The sequence below is a fragment of the Talpa europaea genome (genome assembly GCF_964194135.1).
Source record: "Talpa europaea genome assembly, chromosome: 9".
Taxonomy (NCBI): Eukaryota; Metazoa; Chordata; class Mammalia; order Eulipotyphla; family Talpidae; genus Talpa; species Talpa europaea.
Window position 1 is genome coordinate 55,832,931 of NC_140076.1, and position 26,479 is coordinate 55,859,409.

General features: G+C 36.6%; 1 protein-coding gene across 1 annotated transcript; it reads left to right on the plus strand.

Annotated features, from left to right (window-relative positions):
* Window positions 1–1,380: 1,380 nt before the first annotated feature.
* Window positions 1,381–26,470, plus strand: LOC311176698 (uncharacterized protein C1orf141; the record flags this gene model as incomplete). The annotated part of the gene is made up of 6 exons (XM_084242348.1): window positions 1,381–1,455; window positions 6,749–6,906; window positions 17,764–17,876; window positions 21,405–21,474; window positions 23,868–24,057; window positions 25,722–26,470. The coding sequence occupies 6 exons, from the start codon at window positions 1,381–1,383 to the stop codon at window positions 26,295–26,297; spliced, it is 1,182 nt and encodes a 393-aa protein (XP_084098474.1). The 3' UTR covers window positions 26,298–26,470.
* Window positions 26,471–26,479: the final 9 nt, after the last annotated feature.

Consider the following 26,479-nt stretch of genomic DNA (forward strand, 5'->3'; position numbering starts at 1 on the left):
TGCATTGAAAAGGTTCTTTGAGGCTTTTATGTTTTTATCTGAAAATGGAAATAAATTAGACCATGTCTGACCCCAGATAAATATGAAATATGGTGTTAGGATCTAGCCAGCTTGACTGTCTTCTGTGTGACTAATTACCTTCTAAGTGCTATATTAATGGTCTTGGATCATTGACCAATTATAATATGAATGCAATTACTTGTATAAATTGGATTTCTTCTACTTTCATTAAAATTTTATTATAATAAAAAATAGATATAAATCAAACCACATGCCCTTGCTTCAAATATGAGTCATATCTGGTTCTTATGTGCTAATCTTGAACTTTCCAAATTACCTTTATTATACTTTATTTATGCATACAAGAACCAGAGTACAGGCCAGAGGTGTGGGTTGATGGGGGGAATGGTGAGAGGATTCACCAGAGACAGAGTGGGGAACGGAATAGGAGGATTAACTGAAATACACTGCTGAGGGGAGCAGCAGGTGAGACAGGATAGGTCTGTACCCTGTGGGTTAGCTCTCTGGGCAGGGATCAAACTCGTACTGTAATGGCTGCGGACAGCTTCATAGGGCTGTGTCTTTAGCCCTTGCGCCACCAGGGAGGCCCCTTTATTGTACTTTAAAAAACTTCAGTTAGGGCCTCTCTGGTGGCGCAGCTGTTGAGCGCTGGGTTGCGAAGCTGCCCACGGCCTCTGCGGCACCGGTTCGATCCCCAGCTGCTCCCCGGCCACCGGAGGAGGATCCCACATGGCGCGCAGACCTCCCCTGCCGCCCGCTGCTCCCCTCAGCAGTGTACTTCGGTCCTTCTGCCTGCTCTGCTCCCCGCTCTGACTCTGGTGAATTCGCTCACCCTCCCGCGCTTCTGACTGTACCCAGTGCATGTATAAACAAACAAATAATTAATTAAATAAATAAACAAACAAATAAATAAATAATACATGCCTCTTAAAAAAAAAAAAAAAACTCCAGTTAGAGCATAGTGGAGAATATTGGGGCACCATTGTTGGACAAGGTGTGAAGATAGATATTTGTGGAGATTTGAACTTATGACCCCCAAAGATGCAATGTAAACCAACTCTATCTCAACAAACATAATATAAAATAAAACAAAATAAAATAAAAATTCCTGGTGCCCACATACCGCTGGGAGTTCTGATCATGTAACTTCTATCTAAAAATCTTGGGCCTCTATAATTCTATGATTTAATTTTTGACCTATGTAGTTCTATCTAAGACAATAATGTAAAGATGATTCTCTTAATTTATGTCTAAATTATCATATATTTAAATTTCAACTTTAATTAATTTTAATTAAAAATTTTACCTATTTTTTTCTCCTTTTTCAATAGGAATTTTTCAATAGGAATTTGACTGACAATGGCAGAACAAATCTTAGCGAAGTTAGATGTTCTGGATAAGCAAGCAATGTTGCTCTCGGCCAGAAGAATAAAGGTTTGCAAAATATAAGTTAAAATTCAATTTAATCAAAAAGCAAAGTCAACAAGCAACTATAAACCACAGATACACTATGGAGGCAGGGGGGAGGAGGGAGCAGATCAAAACAAGGGTGGTGGGAATTGTATGGGGACTATAACCAAGATGAAAATGCATACATGTGCAAAAAAATGAAAAATGACATAAAAATGTATAAAATAAAAAATAATAAAAATTTTAAAAAAGTCAATTTAGTCAGTAAAAGTAAAAATTTTATCATTTTAATGTGAATAAAATAATTTTTACCTTTTAATTAATGATACATTAATGTAAAGACATAAACTAATTTGTAAAAAACAAATAACTGTATTATTTGAAACAATTATGTAAATGTCTATTAAATGTCTTAAATGTCTGTTAAGAACTAAATAGACAAGGTAGTTTCTAATAGCTGTCTTACTAGGTTATGATGTATCTAACCAGTTTAAACTTTAAAAAATCTTAAACAGTCAAATAGTAAATGTGACTACTATGACAGTTTTTATCAGTACATTATTAAAAACTATTTTAAAATAGTTAAAAATTACTAATACATTTATTAATAAATGTAAAAATTTATTTAGCTTGTTTATTAAAAGGAAGAAACATTTGGTATATTTACCAATTTAGAAATAGTAAGCTCATAGAAATTAATGAAACTAAAAGAGGTAAGACAAATTAAATTCAAAATAAATATTAAGATTAGTTTCAAAAATCAGATTTTTAGCATATATGAGCAATTAATTTAGTCACACCAAGTCTTGCAGAATAATATAACAAAGTAAATAAAATCATAAATTTAATTCATAAATAAAAAGCATTGAGTCTGAGAGATCAAAGAAGACACTGCAAAGATAAACTCTTAAATTAATGAAGTTTTTTGTGAATGTGGAAATGAAAATGTTGATATTTGAATAATAATTTATCTTTAATTTTTTTGGTATAATTATCTTCTTTTGCTCAGAATATAGGGAAATACTGGAAAATTGAAATAAATTTCTTCTATTATAGTGATCAAATTTTAAAATAGCAAACCAGGGGTAACTTATTAAAGTAACCATATTAGATTTAAATATCCCCAAATCCATTCCTTTTTAATATTTTTAATGAAATGAAATGTACCCTATAAAATATAATTAAGATAAATATCTTTAATTTGTTATGAATTCTCTTTTATATACATTTAAAGTTATAATTAGTAATAATTCTTCCCTTTTATTAAGAGTTTCCTTTGTGCAAAGCATGTCTATGAATTTTCACATTTTTTATTACCACATGTAGCTCATGCATTACAGATAAAAGACTCCCCAGAAATTCTCTTAAAAAGTGTATATGATCCAAAATCAACACGCAAAAGTCAGTAGCCTTCCTATACACAAACAATAAATCTGAAGAAGAAGAAATCAAAAAAAACATCCCTTTTATTATCGAAACAAAAAAAATCAAATATTTGGGAATAAATCTAACAAAAGAGGTAAAGGACCTATACAAAGAAAACTATAAAACACTGTTAAAAGAAATAGAAGAAGACACAAAGAAATGGAGAGACATCCCCTGCTCATGGATTGGAAGAATAAACATTATTAAAATGGCCATCCTTCCAAAAGCAATATACAGATTCAATGCTATTCCAATCAAAATTTCAATGTCATTCTTCAAAGAAATAGAACAATTATTGATGAAATTCATATGGACTCACCAAAAACCCCGAATAACCAAAGCTCTACTGAAAAAAAAAAGAAGGAAATGGAGGCATCACACTCCCAGACTTCAAACTATACTACAAAGCCATAATCATCAAAACAGCATGGTATTGGAACAAGAACAGACATACAGACCAATGGAATCGAATAGAAAATCCAGAAATAAACCCACAGATTTATGGTCAACTAATCTTTGACAAAGGAGCAAAGACTATGCATTGGAGCAAAGAAAGTTTGTTCAATAAATGGTGCTGGGAAAACTGGGTCGCTACATGCAAAAGAATGAAGCTTGACCACTACCTCACACCATACACAAAAATCAACTCAAAATGGATTAAAGAACTAGACATAAGACCTGAAACCATAAAATACATAGAAAGAAATATAGGCGAAACACTACGGGATTTGCACATCAAAGACATCTTTACAGACACATCACCCAAAGCAGTGATAGTGAAGGCAAAGATAAACAGCTGGGACTACATCAAATTAAAGAGCTTCTGCACAGCAAAAGAGACAATAACAAAAACAAAGAGAAACCGCACCAACTGGGAGAACATTTTTGCACCCAACACTAATGATAAAGGACTGATCACAAAAATCTGCAAAGAGCTGATGAGACTCAGCAACAGCAAAGAAAATAATCCAGTCAAAAAATGGGCAGAAGAGCTAAAAAGAAACTTCTCTGAAGAGGAAATGCAAATGGCCAACAGGCATATGAAAAAATGTTCAACATCACTTGTAATCAGGGAAATGCAAATCAAAACTACCATGAGATACCATCTCACACCAGTGAGAATGACACATATTAAAAAAACTAGCAACAACAAATGTTGGCGAGGGTGTGGAGAAAAAGGAACTCTTCTGCACTGTTGGTGGGAGTGCAAACTGGTCCAACCACTATGGAGAGCTGTGTGGAGATTTCTGGACCTACTAAACATAGAGCTTCCATATGATCCAGCAATTCCACTCCTAGGTATTTACCCAAAGGACACAGAAACATCAATTCCAAAGAACACCTGCCCCCCTATGTTTATAGCAGCACTATTTACAATAGCTAAGCTTTGGAAACAGCCCAAATGCCCAAAAACAGATGACTGGATCAAGAAAATGTGGTACATATATACCATGGAATATTACTCAGCATTCAAAAAAGATAAACACATGCAATTTGCAGTAACATGGATGGCGCTGGAAGGGATCATGCTCAGCGAAATAAGCCAGAAAGAAAAAGAAAAATACCGGATGGTCTCACTCATAGCAGGAATCTAGAAAACTTAAATAAGGGATCAGGAAAAAGAATAACTATAAGAAAGTGAAAATCAAAATCAACAAAAAACTATGAACCAGAGACACTTTTTGGGGGGTGGGGGCCGGGAGGCGAGGGATTGGGGTCAGAATGGGGCATGTGCAGTTGTATGGGGGAATATAAAAATAAAATTTATTATTTAATAAAAAAAAAGTGTATATGATCAACTTTTAAACCTTTTATTATTTTTTAAATAATAAGAACAAAACATACTTATGGAAACAAGTTAAGCAACATACAAGTATGTATAAAGAAAATTATACATAAAGAAGATGACATAAATAAAAATTACCTGGTCTCTCCAACCCTTTCCTCTGAGGCAAGGTAATTTTAGCAGTTGGGATTTATGCATCCTTATTGTGTTTTGTACTCTTAAAAGAAATACAAATATGTATACATACATTCATCTTTATATATAAATATAATAGATATATACACACATATGCATTTGTGTATATATACACATTTGCACACATTTGTTTATGAAGATAGATTATTTTTTAATTGACAAAAATGAGGTAACAGTATATAGATCACTTTGAAATAGCCCTTTTATTTTATTTTTTTAAAGATTTATTTATTTATGCATATAATAACTGGGGTACAGGCCAGAGGTGTGGGGAATGAGAGGCTTCACCAGAGACAGAGTGGGGAACAGAACAGGCCGACTGACTGAATTACACTGCTGAGGGGAGCAGCAGGAGAGTCAGGAGAGGTCTGCTGCACCATGTGGGTAGCTCCCTGGCCGGCCAGGGATTGAAATCATGCTGCAGAGGCTGTGGATAGCTTCATAGTGATGTGCTTAACCCCTTGCACCACCAGAAAGGCCCAACCTTTTTATTTTTTAAAAACTCTTATTTTTTAATAATTTTAGGCTCACAGTAAGTTGGAGAAATAGCAGTGACCCATGTACCTTTTGCCAAGTTGCCCCCAATGTTGACATCTTCTATAGTGGTAGTATAATGTCAAAACCAGTATGAATCACAACCAGCATGGACACTGTACATTACTATTAACTGAACTACAGGTTTTATTCGTTTTTTCCCATTTTTAAATTTTATTCAGTTGTGTGTGTAGTTTTGTACAATTTTACCCAATTATAGATTTCTGTAATCACTCTCACAATCAATATACAGTGTGTTTCCACCATGTAAAAAAACTCCCTCCTGTGATTTCTTTGCATTTTTAACCACACCGCATTCCATGTCTATATCCTGGCAATAGCTAATCCGTTATCTAGCTCTATAATTTCGTAATTTTGAGAGTGTTTTATAAATGGAATATTTACCGTATTATATAATATTCACTATATTACATATAATACATAAATTTTGCTTTCAAAAATAAAGCTAGTGAAAAACAAGATAAAATAAGGCTTCTGTGGGCAGGTTTTTGTATGAATCTAAGTTTTCATTTCTCAATTGTGTCATTGCAAGTGCAATTTCTGTCTCTTAAATGCAGCGATGGGTTTGGTTGGTTCCCCCATTCTCTGTGTGCAGCAGTTTGAAAACTGCCTCTAGGAAGTTTCTTTTGTTTCTGGAATCACGGTCCTGCTCTGTTTTCTAATGGTCTCACAGTTGACTTCATACATTCTGTCTGGTTTTCTAGCTGTTTACAGAGGTGGGCAATTCCCATAGTACTTAATCCTGCACTGGCAGAAGAAAAGTTCCCATATCCTTTGACATGCTTTCATGTTTTTCTTCTCTTTATTCCTCTGACAGAATTTTCTAGAGAAAGATTTTTTTTCTTTAGCTCTCTCTTTAGCTATATACCCTTTCTTCTCTAGTCTATCTATGACTATTTTAACATAGTTCTCCTTATATTACCTTTTTTACCTCCACTTTTGGCTCATGTAACTGCCATGGTGTAATTTACCAGGGTGTGGCTACAGGAAAAGGGGCAAAGGACCTTGGAGAGATTTGTCTGCTATGGTTTTAGTAACTGCATGTATCAATATTGTCTTTGCTACCTATATAAGTTCCTCATAAATTCTGAACTTTAGAATAAGCAGGGAGCCTACTCCAGCACCATCAATTCTGAAATGAAGAGAATAGTTCAAGTTGCACAGCAATGGCATTAAAAATGTTGGTACACAATACCCCCAATTTTCAATCTGTATCATTTTCCCAGTATTGTCTGCCATATAAATTTTGTACCTGTGTTTATATAAAGTGAGATTAATTTTGCCCTTTCTACACAAGGTTTTCCCTTTATGAAAAGGACTCATTTTTTCACACTGTTATACTTTGACTTGCTACAGGAGAACATGCTTCAATGTCAATTAAAGAAAAAGACTTCAGCTATACCTCTGACATTTGATTTTCATTTGGATTTTGAAGAAACTATTGATACACCCACATTTATGCCAGTTCCAAAGATCACAAAAGACAAGCTATGTGGAACTGATATGACAAAAAGGTAACCATCATAGCTTCCTCAAGTTTTCAGTTTGGAATTTTAAAGCATTACTTTAGATCTGCCTTAGATTATACAATCTATATCAAATGTAAACTGTCAAACATAGATATATTTCATAATAGTTGTGAGTTACAATGTGCCAGGTTAGTTTTCCTAGTTTATAGAAGATTCTAATATTCCACTGGTAACTGAAAATAGTAATTACAATTCTGGATATTTTATTTTACAATTTTTTTTAAAGTTATTTTATTTATTTTATGCATACAAGAGATGAGGTGTAGGCCAGAGGTGTGGGGGGGCGGGGCGGGGTGCTGAGAGGATACACCAGAGACAGAGTGGGGAGCAGAACAGGCAGATCGACTGAAGCGGGCAAGACAGAAGAGATCTGCTGTGCCATGTGGGTTAGCTCCTTGGGGAGGGATCAAACTCGAACTCGTGCTGCAGTGGCTGCAGATCACTTCATAGTGATGAGACTTAACCCCTTGCACCACTGGGAAGGCCCCAATTCTGGATATTTTAAAGAAAGTTTTCTCTTGACCTCTACTGCATTGTCTCATGTCTATGTCAGGATTTATTTCTAACTTTAATCAATATATTCCAAAAAACAAATTTGCCTAGAAAACTAAATACTTTTTGTGTGCACTTACAAGGAGTAATCTAAATATATCAACTGTGGTCTCCACATTTCCATTGTGAAGCTACAGGTTAAGAAAAAGGAGTTTCTGGGCTTCCCTGGTGGCACAGGGGCTTAAGCACAGCACTGTGAAGCTATCTGCAGCCTTTGCAGCACGAGTTCGATCCCCAGCCAGCCAGGGAGCTACCCACATGGCACAGCAGACCTGTCCTGTCTCACCTGCTGCCTCCCTCAGCAGTGTATTTCAGTCAGTCTGCCTGTTCTTTTCCCCACTCAGTCTCTGGTGAATCCTCTCACCCCCTGCATCTTTGGCCTGTACCCCAGCTCTTGTATGCATAAATAAATAAATCTTTAAAGAAAAGAAAAAGGAGTTTGTTTCTAGTACAAATAAATATTAATAGTTTACTTAATTTAACTTTATCACAAACTTCTTTTTTTGATAACTTTGTTTTGTAACTTTACTTCAAAATTATTTGTGGAACTATATTAAAATGAACATTTTAATAATACACTGAAAAAAATTGCAGAAAATGAAATTTGGGGATGTGGGTAAGGAAAGCATAATACATATTTTTATATGTTCATATTTTTAATTATAAACACATGCCATTATTTGACTGTATATGTGACCAATGACCTATTATTTGACTGTATAATATGTGACTAATGACTTATTAGACACATATAAAGGTAAGGTGTTATAAGTTTTATGGCAGTATTTTCCAGGATGATACTATTGCTGCCCCTTACTGTCTGATAAGACTAGTTTCCAAATTTATAAAAGTATCATTGATCTTGTGTTAGTGATAGTATAACCCACCAATGACTGAGTAATATACCTTTGAGTCAAGTATAAATCAGAGTCAAAATTATAGGCAAAGAAATACATATTCTTAAGAAGGCCAAGGAATTTTAGTTTGATCAGTGCCTAGAAGGACAAAACCAGCAGCAACAACAACAAAAGTGCAGGGAAAGTTCAAGAATTTACACAAGAATCAGGGTGGATCTTAGGCCAGAGGAAGTAAAATTTGGTTGACAAAATGAAGAAGATCTAGTACATGTAAATAAATCCAGAAAGCACCACATTTAGACTATAAATTTTGCTTCTGAGATCACTTCTGTCTACCATCTGCTGTCTTCAAATAGCTTTCCTTGGGTAGTAGTCTAGTACTGTTTCTCAGAGTGAAACAAAATTCTTTAGATGTTGTGATTTCAGCTAAAAGATAGAGCTCCTGGTAACACTCATAGTTTTAATACACTGTATAATTTTTTCTTGGAAACAGAGAACTTTGTGTTAATTTCCTATTATATTTAAAAAGGTAATCCAATTCATTTACGTAAAATGAAAAAATAAAATATGTATATACTATTTAATTTTCTGAACAAATTAAGCAAAGCTATTTATGGATCCCTATATATATATATATATATATATATATATATATATATATATATATATCTGCAGTCTATTATTTTCCTTGGTTTAGGGAGCACTTTCTTTCCCCAAATATCTGTATTTTTTTTTTATTAGGAACTAGACATTGCATCTTCTCCAGACAAGATTTTTCTGGTTCTTGGCAGGTCAGCAGTCTACAAACATTAGCAATACCATATCAGGGTAGAGATGATCAAAACCAGACTTCATTTCTTTTGTGGGCTTATCTGTTATGGTTTAACTTTAGTTCTAGGTTATAACCATGAGGTTTTAGGATGCTGCCTTTTCAACACACCCTGAATTCTGGTTGTGTTCCCACACAGCTTTTTTACTTCTCTGCTGCTGATTATGGAAAAAATACAGACAAAAATACAGCCCTAAATATCAATCTTAACTTCCCTAACTTCCTTCTTCTCCTAGCTCTTGGCCCCTCAATTTTTTACTGTTTTCAAAGATCTCAGATGTCTTTAAACGTATGTTTTATGCATTTTATCCAACTTTTCTAGTTGTTCTCATGGGGAAATGGAATCTAAATTTCTATTTAATACAATGCAATAGATTTAACTCATATGCCAATGATACAGCTTATTGTTTTTAGGAATCCAAACCAAGCTAAAATAAAAAAATCATTGAGGTGACTTCAGTTTATTTTTGTTAACAATAGTTCTGCAATCATATACTATTACAATTTTCATTTAATGATTTCATTCCACTAGTGTTTATTGAGTGACTGATGTATACTCTGGGGGTACAAAAGCAACAGTGAAATATACCTGTGTGTTAAAGTTCAGTGGAAGATTCAGATAAGTGAACAGGCAAGCAACCAGTTGTTATAGAGAGATTTCTAAGGATCAACAAAAGTTTCCTAGAGGAAGTGGCACCTCAGGTGAGACCCAAAGAATTAGTGAAGAGGAAACAAGATTGAAAAGAAAAGGAAATATGCTCCAGACCAGGGCAATAAGATGGACAAAGTGTCAACCACAAGCAAAAGAAAACCCAGCTCATTTGAGGAATGAAGAGTAATTTGATGTTGTATACTTGAAAAGGAATGGGGGAGACTGGAGAATGATTAGTAAGAAACAAGATGAAAGAGGTAAGTAAAGACCAGACCATCAAGGGCCTTTTGAGCATGGTAAATACTTTATTTTTTGTAGAAGAGCTGGGGTGGAGGCTAGAGATGTGGGGGTTGAGAGGATTCATCAGAGACAGCAGGGACCAGAAAAGGCAGATTACCGAAATACTCTACTAAGGGGAGCAAGGGGGTTAGACAGGAGAGGTCTGCTATGCATGTGAGTTGGCTCTCTGGCTGGGGATCAAATCCAGGCCCTAGGGGTGATAGCACTGAAACTTAACCCCTAGGCCACAAGGGAGACCCTAGAAAACCTCCTAGAGTATAGAGGAGGGTTTAAACAGAACAATGTATACTCAGATATGGATTTTAGAAATATCATTAAGGTGAAAAAGAGGTCATTAAAAAATTATGAGGACTCTTCAGATGGCCTGACCTTTTACTGGAATTCATAGTATCTCCAGGAAATGTCTCTTCTAGGAAGCAACTCATATAGCAGTAAGTACTTTTTTAATCATAACAGAATGATTGCTTAAAATTTCTGTCATATAAACAATTATGTGCTGGACATATTGGATAGATTCAGTTCCTCCAAATCTTCACATGCAGTCCCAATCTTATAAATTATGTTAATTATAACTTAGTATACTAGTCTACACAATTGCTCAAACTTCACTCCTACAGTGAGCCAGTATATTAGATGTAATTCACACAGCTGTCAGCTTAGCCTAAATTTTACATCATAAACACTACCACCTGGACTGGAAACTTTCTGGTTACTGCATGCACCTTTCATTTTTGATCTCTAGCTTCTTTTTTTTTTTTTTTAAATAGAGGCATGTTTTATTTATTTATTTGTTTGTTTGTTTGTTTTGTTTATACATGCACTGGGTACAGTCAGAAGCACGGGAGGGTGAGAGAATTCACCAGAGCCAGAGCGGGGAGCAGAGCAGGCAGAAGGACCGAAGTACACTGCTGAGGGGAGCAGCGGGTGGCAGGAGAGGTCTGCGAGCCATGTGGGACCCTCCTCCTGTGGCCGGGGAGCAGCCGGGGATGGAACTGGCGCCGCAGAGGCTGCGGGCAGCTTCACAATCCAGCGCTCAACAGCTGCACCACCAGGGAGGCCCGATCTCTAGCTTTTTGTTATTTAAAGTACAGTCTCCTGGGCCTGCCCAGTGGCGCAGCAGGTTGAGCACAGCACTGTGAAGCCGTCCGCAGCCTCTGCAGCATGTGTTCGACTCCCGGCTGGCTAAGGAAATTCCCACATGCCATGGCAGACCTCTCCTGTCTTGCCTGCTGCTCCCCTCAACAGTGTATTTTGGTCATGTGCCTGTTCCACTCCCTGGTCTGTCTCTGGTGAATCTTCTCACCCTCCCGCGCCTCTGGCCTGCACCCCAGCTCTTATATAAAAATAAATCTTTAAAAAAAAAATAAAGTATGGTCTTCCATCCAGCAGAATCAGTATCACCTGAAAGCTTTTTGAAATTCAAAGTCTCTGCCATATCTCATGATCCCTGAGAGGAGCTGTAGTTAACAAGCTTTCCTGGGTGTTTTCTCTAGATACTAACATTTGAGAAGCTCTATTTAAGACAATGGTTCTCAAACATAGAAGACTTGTCAGGTTTGGGTGTTCCTTGGTCCTTGACTATGATCTAAGAAGAATTCACAGCCATATTGTTAGCAGAAGCAAAAGCAAAATTTAGATACAGAATGAAATTATGCCCAAAAAGAGGTGTAGGCAGGAAGAGTCCTGGGTAAAAACAACTGTGAAGGAAGATGGGGCTCTGGTCTTAAATGGGGTGTAGGAAATGTTCACTCCATCTTTTCCTGGGGTATACTGCTCAGGTGTTCCTGGGGTATAGCTTATGGATCTAGGCAGCAGTTACTCAGTAACTGCCCCTTCAACTATGTCTTTGCAGCGGGTTGGGCAGAGGAGAGCATTTGACTTGAGTTGCATAGTGTCAGCCAGCTCTGCCTTTCCCTGGTGAGAGGGAGAACATTTGGGAGTTTTCAGGGTATTTCTTGTCCTGTTTAGGGGAATTTTCTTATCATCCAGATACCTGCCAATTTCTAAAATGCTCTCCCTCTGGCTGCTTCTCGCTTTCCTTAAGTTTTTGTTTTTGTTTTTTTTTTAAACTTTCCTTTTGGTTGGTGTAGGGGCTGCCTAACTCCATCCCCTCTGGTCTTTTTTTTTTGGCTCTCCCTGGGCTTTATCGGCTCTGGCAATTGTACCCTTGGTTATACATGACTGCTTTATATGTGAAGCATCTTGGTTATAGATGACTGTTGCATTTTCTTTAGACTTTGCCCTCCTTGTCTTAAGTGTCTAACATGCTGGTTAAAAGACAGATTGCTAGGCCCTACTTGCAGAGTTTTTGATTCAGCTGGTCTAGGCTGGGACCTGATAATTTGCCTTGTGATGCTGACACTGCTGGTCTAAAGCCCACCCGTTGAGTCACTGCTCTAGCTTATGTCCCATTCTAATCATGCTGCCCTACACCAACACCTGTCCTAATTTTTTCCTTGGCTGTTAAATTTCATAGCAACTCTCAACTTGGTGCTATGATAACATAATTGTGGTACCTGCCCAGAATTATTTGTAGCTGAATTTTACATTCAGAGTAGTGTTTTCAACCCACCTGTACATTTGCATTACCTGGGAACCTTTAAAATAATTGCCTTCTGTTTTAATTAGCTTGGAACGAGGCCCAGGCATTACTATTTTTAAGATTGCCCAGATGGTTCTTACATAAAGCTAGAGCTGAGAACTACTAAACCCCTTAGTATTTCTTTCTTAATTACCCCTACAGACATCTTTTCCATGTCACTATTAACTCAGAATTAGCTATACTTATTGTAGTAATTTCACAATATATACATGTGTCAAATCATTACATTTAATACCGAAAACTAATATGTTAAATCTCAATTTTATCAAGCTTTTCTTTTTTTTTTATTTTTAAATCTTTTTTTTTTATACCATCTTTCTTTTTCTTTTTTTTTTTTACAATTGCAATCCCCCCATTCTGACCCCAATCCCTCCCCTCCCGCCCCCCACCCCCCAAAAAGTGTCTCTGGTTCATAGTTTTTGTTGATTTTGATTTTCACTTTCTTATAGTTATTCATTTTCCTGGTCCCTTATTTAAGTATTCTAGATTCCTGCTATGAGTGAGACCATCCGGTATTTTTCTTTTTCTTTTTGGCTTATTTCACTGAGCATGATCCCTTCCAGCGCCATCCATTTTGCTGCAAATTGCATGTGTTTATCATTTTTGATTATCAAGCTTTTCTTATATGCTCACTATGTAGTAATTACTTTTAAGCATTTGGACCTGGGGTAGGATGGGATTTGAGGTGATGTTTACCTCTAAGAGATGGAATCATGGCTTTAAAAAATGTGTGTTCTACTGCTCCATGGACAGGCTATTCCTCCAACTTGGCTTCCCTCTTCCTTGAAATATAAAATATTGAAATTAGGCCAATTAATAACACTACAATCACCTCTAAGCATACAAGTGAATGAAAGACTTGTGTGTCCATCAGTTTAAATCTAAAGTTAAAAAAAACTAAGCTTAGTGAGACTGAAAGCTAGACCTCTTGCACCAGGCAGTTGGCCAAGATATAAATGCAAAATAAAGGTTCTTGAAGGAAATGAAAAGTGCTAGCTACTTTAATGAACAGAAGAATGATAACAAGCCAAATAGCCTTGTTGGGGGCACCCCTGGTGGCCTAGTGGTTATGTCTCGGCACTGTTACCACTATGGCCTGAGTTCAATTCCAGGCCAGGGAGCTAACCCCACATATGGTGGAGCAGACCTTTCCTGTCTCACTCGCTGCTCCATCAGCAGTGCATATCAGTAGATCCGCCTGCTCTGCTTCCCAATCTGTCTCTGGTGAATCCTCTCATCACCCCCAACCCCTGAACCTCTGGCCTTCACCCCAGTTCATCTACATAAGAGTGAATTTTAAAAAATAGCCTTGTTGCTGATATGGAGAAAGTTTTCAAAGCTTTGGATAGAAGATCAAACCATCCACAACATTCCCTTAAGCCTAAGCCTAATTCAGAGCAAGACACCAACTCTCTTCAACTTTATGAAGGCTTAGATAAGTGAGGACACTACAGAAGAAAAGTATGAATTTAGAAAATGTTGGTTCATGAGGTTTAAGGAAAGTAGTTGCCTCTAGAACAGAAAAGTATAAGGTGAAACAGCAAGTGCTGATGAAACTGCTTCAGCAAGTTATCCAAAAGATCTTGCTATGATAATTGAAGGTGGCTACATTACAAAACAGATTTCCAATGTAGAAGAAATAGTCTTATATTGGAAGATGTCATCTAGGACTTTCATAACTAGAGAGAAGAAATCAATGTCTGTCTCAAAGCTTCAAAAGACAAGTTTGGAAGCTATACATCTATTTCAATGATTTTTATATTTACTAAATATTTTAGATATTCAAACATGTATATTTAACTTAACAAAGTCTAAAATAAAGCTAAGTTTTGTTTTTTTTAAAAAAAAAAAGACAGACCAACCATTAGTGGGTAATGCAGCAGGCAATTATAAGATGAAGCCAATGCTCATTTACCATCTTAATGGTTTCAAAAAAAACCATAGGACTCTTAAAAATTATGCTAGGCCTCCCTGGTGGCACAGCGGTTGAGCGCTGGGTTGCGAAGCTGCCTGCAGCCTCTGCAGCACCAGTTCAATCCCCAGCCGCTGGACAAGGGTCCCACATGGTGTGGACCTCTCCTGCCGCCCGCTGCTCCCCTGGGCAGTGTACTTCATCACTCTGCCTGTTCTACTCTCTGCTCTGGCTCTGGTGAATTCTCTCACCTCCTGTGTCTCTGACTGTACCCAGTGCTTGTATAAATAAATCTTTAAATAATAAAAAAAAAGAATTATGCTAACCCTAGACTTCTGTACTGTATATGTGAAACAATAGAGCCTAGATGACATCACATCTGTTTAAAATATGGTGTACTGAATACTTAAGCCCACCATTGAGATTTACTGTGTAAAAAAAAAAAAATCTTTCAAAATAATACAGTTCATTGACAATGCACCTGATTGTGCAAGAGATATATTGGGAAATGTACAAGGGGATTAATGTTGTTCTCAAGTCTGCTAATACAGTATCCATTCTGTGGCTCATGGATTAAAGAGTAATTTTGACTTTTAAGTCATATATTTTAAGAAATATATTTTATGATGCTATAGTTGCCATAGGTAGCGATTCCTCTGATGAAAACCACTTGAGAAGTTTTTACTGTTCTAGATGCCAGTAAGAACATTTATGATTCATGGAAGGTCAAAACAAAATCAGGGGCCTCCCTGGTGGGGCAAGGGATTAAGACGCATCCTATGAAGCTATCTGCAACCACTGCAGCATGAGTTCAATCCCCAGCCAGGGAGCTACTCACATGGCGCAGCAGACCTCTCCTGTCTCACCCACTGCTCCCCTCAGCAGTGTATTTTTTTTATATAAATTTTTTTATTTTTATATTCCCATACAATTGTGACCCCCTTATTTTGACCCCAATCCCTCCCCTCCCCGCCCCTTACCTCCCATAGAGTGTCTCTGGTTCATAGTTGTTTGTTGATTTTGATTTTCACTTTCTTATAGTTATTCATTTTCCTGGTCCCTTATTTAAGTTTTCTAGATTCCTGCTATGAGTGAGACCATCCGGTATTTTTCTTTTTCTTTCTGGCTTATTTCGCTGAGCATGATCCCTTCCAGCGCCATCCATGTTACTGCAAATTGCATGTGTTTATCTTTTTTGAATGCTGAGTAATATTCCATGGTATATATGTACCACATTTTCTTGATCCAGTCATCTGTTTTTGGGCATTTGGGCTGTTTCCAAAGCTTAGCTATTGTAAATAGTGCTGCTATAAACATAGGGGTGCAGATGTTCTTTGGAATTGATGTTTCTGTGTCCTCTGGGTAAATACCTAGGAGTGGAATTGCTGGATCATATGGAAGCTCTATGTTTAGTAGGTCCAGAAATCTCCACACGGCTCTCCATAGTGGTTGAACCAGTTTGCACTCCCACCAGCAGTGCAGGAGAGTTCCTTTTTCTCCACAACCTCGCCAACATTTGTTGTTGCTAGTTTTTTTAATATGTGCCATTCTCACTGGTGTAAGATGGTATCTCATGGTAGTTTTGCTTTGCATTTCCCTGATTACAAGTGATGTTGAACATTTTTTCATATGCCTGTTGGCCATTTGCATTTCCTCTTCAGAGAAGTTTCTTTTTAGCTCTTCTGCCCATTTTTGGGCTGGATTATTTTCTTTGTTGTTGTTGAGTCTCTTCAGCTCTTTGCAGATTTTTGCGATCAGTCCTTTATCATTGGTGTTGGGTGCAAAAATGTTCTCCCAGTTGGTGGGGTTTCTCTTTGTTTTTGTTATTGTCTCTTTTGCTGTGCAGAAGCTCTTTAATTTGATGTAGTCCCAGCTGTTTATCTTTGCCTTCACTATCACTCTCAGCAGTGTATTTTAGTCAGGCTACCTGTTCTGTTTCCCACTCTGTCTCTCTGGTGAAGCCTCTTATCCCCCCACACCTCTGGCCTATACCCCATTTCTTACATGTATAAATAAATTTTTTTAAATCTTAAAAAAAATCAACAGGTATTTGGAAGAAACTGATTCCAACTTTCATAAATGACTGAGGGTCAAGACTTTGTTGGACATTGTTGGAATGACAACAAAGGATTTAGAATACATAATTCTAAATTTAAAATAACAAAATTAGTTGTTAAAGTATTGGGTTTGGGAGAATTAACTCCAATTTGAAAGATAATCTACTGTGAGTAAAATGCTATCAAATAATATTGTACTCTATAGACGAATCTTTCTGAAAGAGTCATGATGAGAAAAACATCAATGTTGTGTTGTTTTAATAAAGTGCTACAATTACCCCTTCAGTAGCCACCAACCTGATCAGTCAAGAGCTATCAACATCAAGACAAAACCTATCAGCAAAAAGATCACTGTTCACTGAGGGCTTGGTCAACGATAACATTTTTTAGCAATAGTCTTTTTAATTATTAGTCTTTTTTATAGCTGAGTAGTATTTGACATAATTTTCCATTTTAGACATAATGTTGCATACTTAACTGACTATGCTCCAGTATAAATATAACTTTATGTAGACTGGGAAACCAAAATATTCATGTGACTGGCTTTATTGCAGTATCTGCTTTATTGTGAAGGAACCTATCCCATAGTATTCTGAGATGTGCCTGTAATACTATTAACTTTCTTACATACTATCAATAGTTAAAGAATTTGGTGGAGGGAAATACCTGTTTACAATTAAAAAAAAAAAAGCCTGTGATGCTACTGATATACTTTTCTGGTATCTGATAAGATCCTAACTCCATAGCCTACTACTTCCACTAAACTCTGGCAATATCCCCAATATCTCAGTTAGTGAATTTCTAAGGTATTTTTCTAAAATATTAATCAGCTTGTGAACCATAGTTTCCTGAAGTGCCCTCAATCCTATTACCATGGCCAGTTTCTTGTCTTTCTCTACCTCAAGTGATTATCACAAGTATTTCAGCTCCCATTTAATTAGTCCTAAACATTTACACTTTGTGCTTGTGATAGAATTAACTGCCAAATCTGTATAACTCAAACATCACATTTTTCCAAATTTATTTTTTGATTAATTTTATAAATTTTGTAATTAGTATAGATTTGTTTAATTTCCTCCAGGCATGTCTCCTTCAAAACTAAGCCTGAACCTAGAAAAATCAGTTTTGAAAAGTTAGATTTAAGACCACATGCTCGACCAACAGATGTAAAAAGTCAAGAAGCCAAGTCAAAAGGTAAAGTTGTGCACAATGTATTTACTTCTGTTTTTGATTTATTGAGAGTGCTTTTATTATATACTTTATTATTTATTAATGCCTTTAAAGTTCTTGATAATTTGGTATGTCTGTTGAAAGCATTTGTGTGAAAATATATGGATTATGACTTCAGTGTGAATGATTTGTGAGCTATGAAGAATTTTCTAAGAAAAAATGTTACACATGTTCAACAGCCATATGAAAAAATGCTCATCATCATATATTTCTCTTTTCAAAGGAATTAATGAAAATATTTCTTTGACTATCAAGTGTGATTCTATTTTATTTAGAAATCCATTTTTTCCAACAATATACAGCTTAATTGTATAATAGCAATAACCAAAAGTTATATTTTGTTAATAGAAATTCATTTTTAAAGAAAGTTGTTCTAGAATATATTTGTCTCAAGAAAATGTAAAGATAACATGTATAGGGCCTCCCCTGGTGGCGCAGTGGTTGAGCGCTGGGCTGTGAAGCTGCCTGCAGCCTCTGCAGCGCCGGTTTGATCCCCGGCTGCTCCCCGGCCACCTGAGGGAGGGTCCCACATGGCGCGCAGACCTCTCCTGCCGCCCGCTGCTCCCCTCAGCAGTGTGCTTCGGTCCTTCTGCCTGCTCTGCTCCCCGCTCTGGCTCTGGTGAATTCTCTCACCCACCTGCGCTTCTGACTATACCCAGTGCTTGTATAAATAAATAAATAAAATAAAAAATTAAAAAAAAAAAGATAACATGTATATAAGCAAATGAGATTATCAGACTATATTTGTAAGAAGTTTACTGTGAACAGAGACAATGGTAAATTAAATTAAATTAAAAGTATGGAAATATTATTTGTTTTGATTTGTTACTTTAGACCCAGAGAAAGAAAATCTGAAACCAAGATCTACTAGATCACTTTATTTTCTTAAGGATATATCTGAGGTAGGTTTAATTTTGTAGAAATTTAGATGAACCCTAATATTTTATATATGTTTCTACAAATTCCAAATTCCAAAGCATAAAATTTTAAAGTGTTTTAATCTCTGATAATGTGTAAAACTTTATTATGCCTATGTAATGAAGCTGCAATAAAACCCCAAAAGGATAGTTTTCAGAGTGATTCCCTGTTAATGAACACATGAAGGTACAGATAAAATGACAGATCTGGAGAGAGAGTGATACACTCTGCAACCCTTTCCACATACCTTGTCCCACGTATCTCTTCATCTGGCTGTTGTTCCATATTTTACTAATCTTTGTAATAAACCGGTAATCTTGTGAGTAAACAGATTTCTTGTGTTCTATGAGTCACTCACAAATTAAACCCGAGAAAGGGTTGGAAACTCTATAATTTATAGCTGTTTGGTCAAAAGCAGCAGGTAACACTTGGATTTGTATTTGATGTGGGGGCATGAGGAGAGGAGTTCTTGTGGTGCAATCTTATGGGACTGCGCCCTTAACCTTGGAATCTGATGCTGTCTCATGGTGGATAGAGTCAGACACTATCTGAGAATTGCTAGTTGATTGGTGAAGTCCCCTCTCCCCCTATTCCGACCATTGGAATTGGGTGTTCAAAACACTTATCTTTCAAGTTACTGATTATTATCCTATCTGGAAAATTTCATTTGTTCATATTAGAAAATGGAGATATAGGTTCACTTTTCAATGAAACTGCATTAAGTTTACAAGCCTCTCTCCAGAATTGAAAGCTGACTGTTGTGTGTGTATGGCACCGCTCTCAACCAGCTAGCTCTACTTTAGAATACGTAAGCAGACTAGGCCTGGCAGCCCTCCTTCCAGATGCTAACATGAAGAATTTTACTTTGTGCAGTCAAAACTATACTAGCAGAAAGTTTATTAGCGGAAGGGAGCTTCTTTTAGCCCAGGGATAATTAAATATCATTTCCTTTAATTCCTTTGATATTCTGCTAGTGGAATTGGGTCACTGGAAAGTGGGAGGACTGACAACTGGTTCAGAAGTTCCATAGACCAAATTTTATTTAATCTGTTTCTTTATAACTTTTGTTCTCATTAGCACACTCATTACCTACCAACTCTAAATCTGGTGTTTCATGATAGAGACAGATAGCATTTTTTTTAGTGACTCCACTAATGTTCTTAAGGCTTCAATTAACTTTCTGTCTTTCAGAAACCTATTTAAAATCTCCCTTGGGCAGATTTTTCTTTTTTTCTCTCTCTCTCCTCTTCTATTTCTATTATAAATTTATTTTTAAAAATTTCATGGGCATGAGTAGTCCTTCTGAGGAGTCCTTCTGAGTCAATAAAATGAACCATGCTGTTTACAGTCATGCCGTACTGATTCTCAGTTTTAAAGATAAAGGAAATAAAAATCAGTAAGAAGTGTGAACATAGACAAAAATTTCTCTATATTTGTTTCCTTATTTGTTTCCTATATTTGTTTTCTCTATATTTGTTTCCTTATCATAATTAAATATTCCAAATGTGAATATCAGGTATAAATAATTTATCAATATACATGGAAAGAAATAATTTCTAAGACAGTTTTCTGTTTTTCCTGATGTTTAGGTGGAATATGCTAAGCCCTTGCATAATCTATATTCACAGCATAGTCAAACACGTAGAAGAAAGTTGAGTTCTACAATCTTTTCTCCTGTACCCAGTAATGAATCTAAAGTTTATAAAAAGGAAAAAGACTCTATTTTATTTGCAGGTATTCATATTGTGTGTTTATTTTGAAATAGCTGGAAATTAACTGTACTAACTTCAAAATATAAACACCAAGAAAACCTTTAGCCAAAGAATATCAGTATCTAATCATATTACCATATTATTTCATTATTTAATAACATATGAAGACTCTATTACAAAAAATGTTGAAGTCCAGTTTCCTTAGCATGGTATATAAAATCTTTCTGGGCCTCCCTGGTGGTGCAGTGGGTTGAGTGCAGCGCTGTGAAGCTGTCCGCAGCCTCTGCAGCACGGGTTCCATCCCGCCAGCCAGAGAGAATCGCACATGGTGCAGCAGACCTCTCCTGTTGCGCCTGCTGCTCCCCTCAGTAGTGTATTTCGGTCCGTCTGCCTGTTCTGCTCCCCGCTCTGTCTCTGATGAATCCTCTCACCCTCCCGCACCTCTGGCCTGTACCCCAGCTCTTGTATAAAAGTAAATAAATGTTTTAAAAAAAACTTTCTAACTATCTATTCTGTCTTTTTATCTATACTGATTCTCATTATAATGAGCAGTCTGTGCCAACTACTGTGTGATTTGACCCATTCTGTTCACGATGCTCAAAATACGCTTCTCTACCTGATAGTGTCTTATTCATCTTTAATAGTTGAGACACTATTAGCTGCAATTAAATGAAAATCTGACTACATGTGGCTCAAATAATAAAGATATTTATTACTTAAATAAGCTCATCAGTAAGGCAATTTCAGGAATGATTAATTCAGGGGCTTTACATTGTAAAATATTTTAACAGGATATTTTCTAAATGCAACATATATGAGTGTGTATCTGTGTTTCTTTCATGAAAATCTTTTATTATTTCAGCTCAGACTGAGAGAAAAACTAGTGAATCACTTGATTTGGTTGATCACTTAGAAGATTATGAAAATAAAAGGTAATTGATTTTGAAATGTTTAATATTTTATCCCATGCAGAGATGTTTCTAATAGGAAGAGTTCTTTCATTTCCTAATAGGTTATAATGAATTTATTTTGGTTTATTATTATCATTTAGGGCCATATAGTGAACCAATGACTGGCCCAAGACTGCTCAACTAGTCACATCACATTCAGACATTAAGTGATGCTCTCTGCTGCAGGTCCACAGTCACAGGAGAGAAAGACATGAAAAAGTGAATAGGAAGAATACAATTATGTTTTGTAGTAGAGACCCAAATTTAATTACAGTACAATATGATGTGAAAAAAGTGTTTTTTTTTCATATAAAGTTCTGATATTTCTCATAAGATCTTCAAACACTGAAGAAAGAAAAAAATCATATTAATCCAGTGTACAGCTGGAGCAACAATGTACAAATGTACAATAATATACAGCAGTGAGTCCTTCTAATACAGTGCTACTTTAAATAGTGCTACAACAACAACAAATAAATAAATAAATAGTGCTACAACAGCATTGTCAAAGGATAGTGCCAAGGACAGTGCCAAGAAGGGGAAAAGGTCACTGTCTAAACTCAATTGCAAGATATCACTCAGGCTCAGTGTCCAACAATAATGAGCTTTATCTAACAAACAGGAGATTGAAAGGAAGGAGAGAGTTTCTAGGGCCATAAATGTCTGTCTATCTCACCCCAAATAGTGTCCACAGTGTCCTGTAGTTCTAAACAAAGGCACTCATGCTATATGGAACTGGTGGAGACTGGAGGAGCTGGTGGCACAGTGGTCAACAGTATATCAGGATTCAACTCATGGTGGCAACTGGAGCTCCTCATAGGTGGGGTCACTGGGGTGATGCTGCAGCCACCCACAACAATAGTCTGAAGACTGGACAGCACCAGGTGCCAGACAGGACTGTGACAGACTCAACAGCACCAGGAAGTGGTGCCAGAGAACCAAACGCAGTGGATAACTCTCAGATGTGGCTACAGAGTGCTGGTCACTAATCAGTAATGTCTGTCAACACTGGTCACTAGGGGGTGGTGTCAGAAACCAGATCTTTGTGCGCACTTAATATGAACCAATAGCCAAAAGCTCTTTGAAACACCAGGCCACGGCTAATGATGCTCCTTGCAGGCAATGCAGAGGCAGGGCCAGAGGCAGGTGCAGTGGTTGGGTCTCTCTGAATGTCTCCTGAAGTCTGGAAGTCTGGAAGTCTACAGAGGTCTGCAGAGGTTTGCTGAATCCCATGGAGGTCATCTGCTGAATGATTCTTTCTTTAGAGGTTGGCTTCTGAGTGCTTTTTCTCTCTTTAGAGACTGGTTGCTGACTGGGTCAAGCTGGCTCCTGCCCTGCCTTATATCTTCTTTAAGGGACCCAGCCCTATTTTCAAACCTAAGTATCTAATTGGTTTGGCTAGCACCAATCAGGTCACTACTATTTTCATTCCACATAATTAATTCCAGCCCTTGACTGAAAGCTAGAGAGCTCAAACCTGATTGGTTCATTAATGATCCTGAAGCCAGATACAAAAGGGAAAAGCCCACCCCTGCGTAAGACAGCTTGTACTCAGGCCAGGGCAGGCTTGTGGGCCACAGGTTTTGGTTTCATTTTTATTACTCTTTAGCATGATATCTGAGTATATGAATGAGGGACTCACTGTATGGTTGTGACACTGAGGAAAGAGTTTTGGTCAGTGCCCTTAATACTCATTCCCTGATGTTTCATGACTACTGAGATCTACAATCCATTAATTTGTGGTCCGATCTTTCTGAAATTGGATAGGATTCACTTTCAACACTCATTAGTATGGAAGGACCTATATCCTCTGTCCATAGACAGCTATACCTCAACCTTGCCAAATATTTGCTATGGATTACCTCAGCCCCTGCAATGGTGAGCCCCTAAACAAGCTTAAACTCAGTGTCCTTGTCACATGTGAACCAAAAGATATGAAATGAAAACTAAATCTTCTCTATGCCTAACCACACCCTTCCATCCTGTTAACAAATCTGGGACCGCCTTGTATTGGTGGGAAGGTTCCCTGCAAACCATTTTTCTCTCAAAATCTCAAAAAAAAGATATAGCAAATTTCTCTCACCTTTAGTGTTTTCAATCTATATAATATAGCTTGTCCTCCCCTCTCAAAAATCAAAGACACACACATATTATTGTCTTACTTTCATCCCTGCTTTTGCCATTCCCCTCCCTCTCCCTGTCACACAAAGTCATCAGGCAGGAAGGGGTGGGGATGTCAGTCAGGTTTAAAGTCTATGAGAGAGGGTTTGGGGGCAATGGTGGCAGTGACTTTAAGGGATGAGAGAGGCAGACAAGAACTTACAAACTGAAATCAGCCTTGTGTATATTTATAGTGAATGTGTGTTCATTTTCAGAAGAGAATCTCTTCCACAAATGAATGACTATAGTGCAGAAGAAACGAAATATATCAAAAGTCATCAGTTAAGTAATGATTCTTCAGTGAAAATGAAAAACTTGCTACCCTTGTGCTTTGAGGATGAATTGAAAAAGCCAAATGCCAAGATAATAGATATTAGTCCAGCAAAGACAGAAACAAGTCATATGGTAAAAAAAATATCTACTACAATTCACTGAATATGAGTATTATTGCTATTTGTGGAAATCTTATATTCTGGTAACTGGAATCTTGGTTAAATCCTTCTTACCTCTCGGTTTCACATTCTGAAGTAATAACACTTAAATTTTTATAGCTTTTTTTGAGACCTGGCGCTCCAAAACTAGAAATTCCTTTGCCTCAGTTGAAAATTTTGTGTTTTTCTTTATGAACGTTTTATCAAAATTTCTTGATTATAAAAGAAATATAAAAAACGGTATTAAAAATGACATGTTTCATTTTTCCACCAATCTATTTTAGTTATCTGAAGACATATTTAATAAAGACTATTTGGTAGCCCACAGAGTCTCTAGGAAGGCTGGAGGGACTCTGACTTGAATTGTCTTCAGTTATGAGTCTCCTAATGGCAGCCACAGACTGATCCCCTGGACCCCATGCTGTTGTCAAGCACAAGACTTTACAACTGTGATTTTGAGCAGAGTACACTGTTCCTAAGAACTTTGCCACTGCTGTCATTCAAAACTGTCATTCAAAAACTAGGTATCTCTACCACCATCCTTCCTAGAATGGTTTACACAATGTGAACTTTCTTACAATGCTTGCTTTTCTGAACTGAAGACTTGTTAAGTTTATCTGATAGGCAGAGGCTGTATCACTTGCCTGTTTTAACTGTAAGGGAAACTTATAAAGCTCATTTCTCCCCCACCTAAAGGTACATAGACTTGTAAAGTGAAAAACCCCCTAGGTTGATGACATGACCAAAAATATGATATACCTCCACTGCTCTGACTAAGTTGGTTACTCTGGCCTCACCCATGGATGGCAAAATTAGATATTTTGTCATTTTTATTTCAGCAATGGTAGAGACATGACTTTGTAATTTCAACTTGTAATTAATTATATCTCATGATCTTTGACTCAATGTGTGTGTTTTTTTTTTTAAGATTTATTTATTTATATAAGAACTGGGGTACAGGTCAGAGGCATGGGAGGGTGAGAGAATTCACCAGAGACAGAGCAGGGAGCAGAACAGGCAGACAGACCAAAGAGACTGCTGAGGGGAGCTGTGGGCGAGGCACGAGAGGTCTGCCACACCATGTGGGAATCTCCCTGGCCTGCCGGCAATCGAACCTGCGCTGTGGAGGCTGCAGACAGCTTCACAGGGTGGCGCTCAACCTGCTCCACCACTTGGGAGGCCCAACTCAATGTGTGTTTTATATATTTTTTTGTTTTTATATTATTTTTGGACATTAAAACTTAGGAAATGCCAGAACAATGTTCCACCCCACCAACTATCCTCTTTCCTAAGAAAGAGAATTTATTTCTTTATATGCCAGTTTATTTCAAAAAAATTTGGGGAGGTCAAAAGTTGAGAATTGACCCCAAATATTTTGATAGAATGTGAGAAAGAAGTATATCATATACAAGTATATCTTTTTTTTTAATTTCAGTATTTTATTTTATATAATTCTTACATCATTTTTCATCTTTGACAAGTATATCTTTTTAAGTGTGTTTGAATACCATTTTTATTCAAGTTAAAAACTATTTTTAATTACTTTTAGAATATTAACCATTTACTTTCATATAGAATACATGTAGCTTTCTTGCTTTAATAATCTGATGACTAAATACTCTTTTATTTAATCCACAGGAACAACATGATACAAATCCCATAATTTTTCATGAGACTGAATATATAAAAATGTTACTTTTGACAAAAGATAGGCTTCCTCCCTATCTTATACAAGATAGAAATATTTACCCATATAAAAGAACAAATCTCATGTTAGAAAGAAATCATGAATTCCTCAAATCCCTAATTAATGCTCAATCTATTACTCCTTCCAAATTCAAAAGAACTGCTTCCAAGGCACAGGAAAATGACATTCCAGAAACAACTTCTGAAATGGATAAACTAAGAAAGAAAACTATTAAGTGGACAGTAGAAAAAATACCTTGGAATAAACTTAATAATTTCTCCCAGACTTTTTCCAGCTTAAGGAAAAAATTTTTGGGTTTCCTTGATAAAACTGTTATTCAAGAAATGGATACTCAAACTGACAAACCTAAAAGAATGTTTTCTACAGTAAAACCAATAAACGCATACAAATTCAGTGCCTCACCTGTGAAATATTACTCAAAACCAATAAAAAATATAATGAAAGTACAGGTATTAAGTAATGTAACACCATTGGATAATTTATTAAAGCTTCCAAGTGAAAATTAAGCACCTCATAAAATATTAATCATAAAACAATATTTGGATAACAAGAAGCAAGTAACAAAGATGCAAGATCTAGAAGAAATTCTTACTTAAAAAGAATGACATTCTGATGGATGGTATAAAGCAATGCAAGAAATTGGAGTTACAAATCAACAGTGGTCTGTTCAAGAAAAATCTTGATAAAT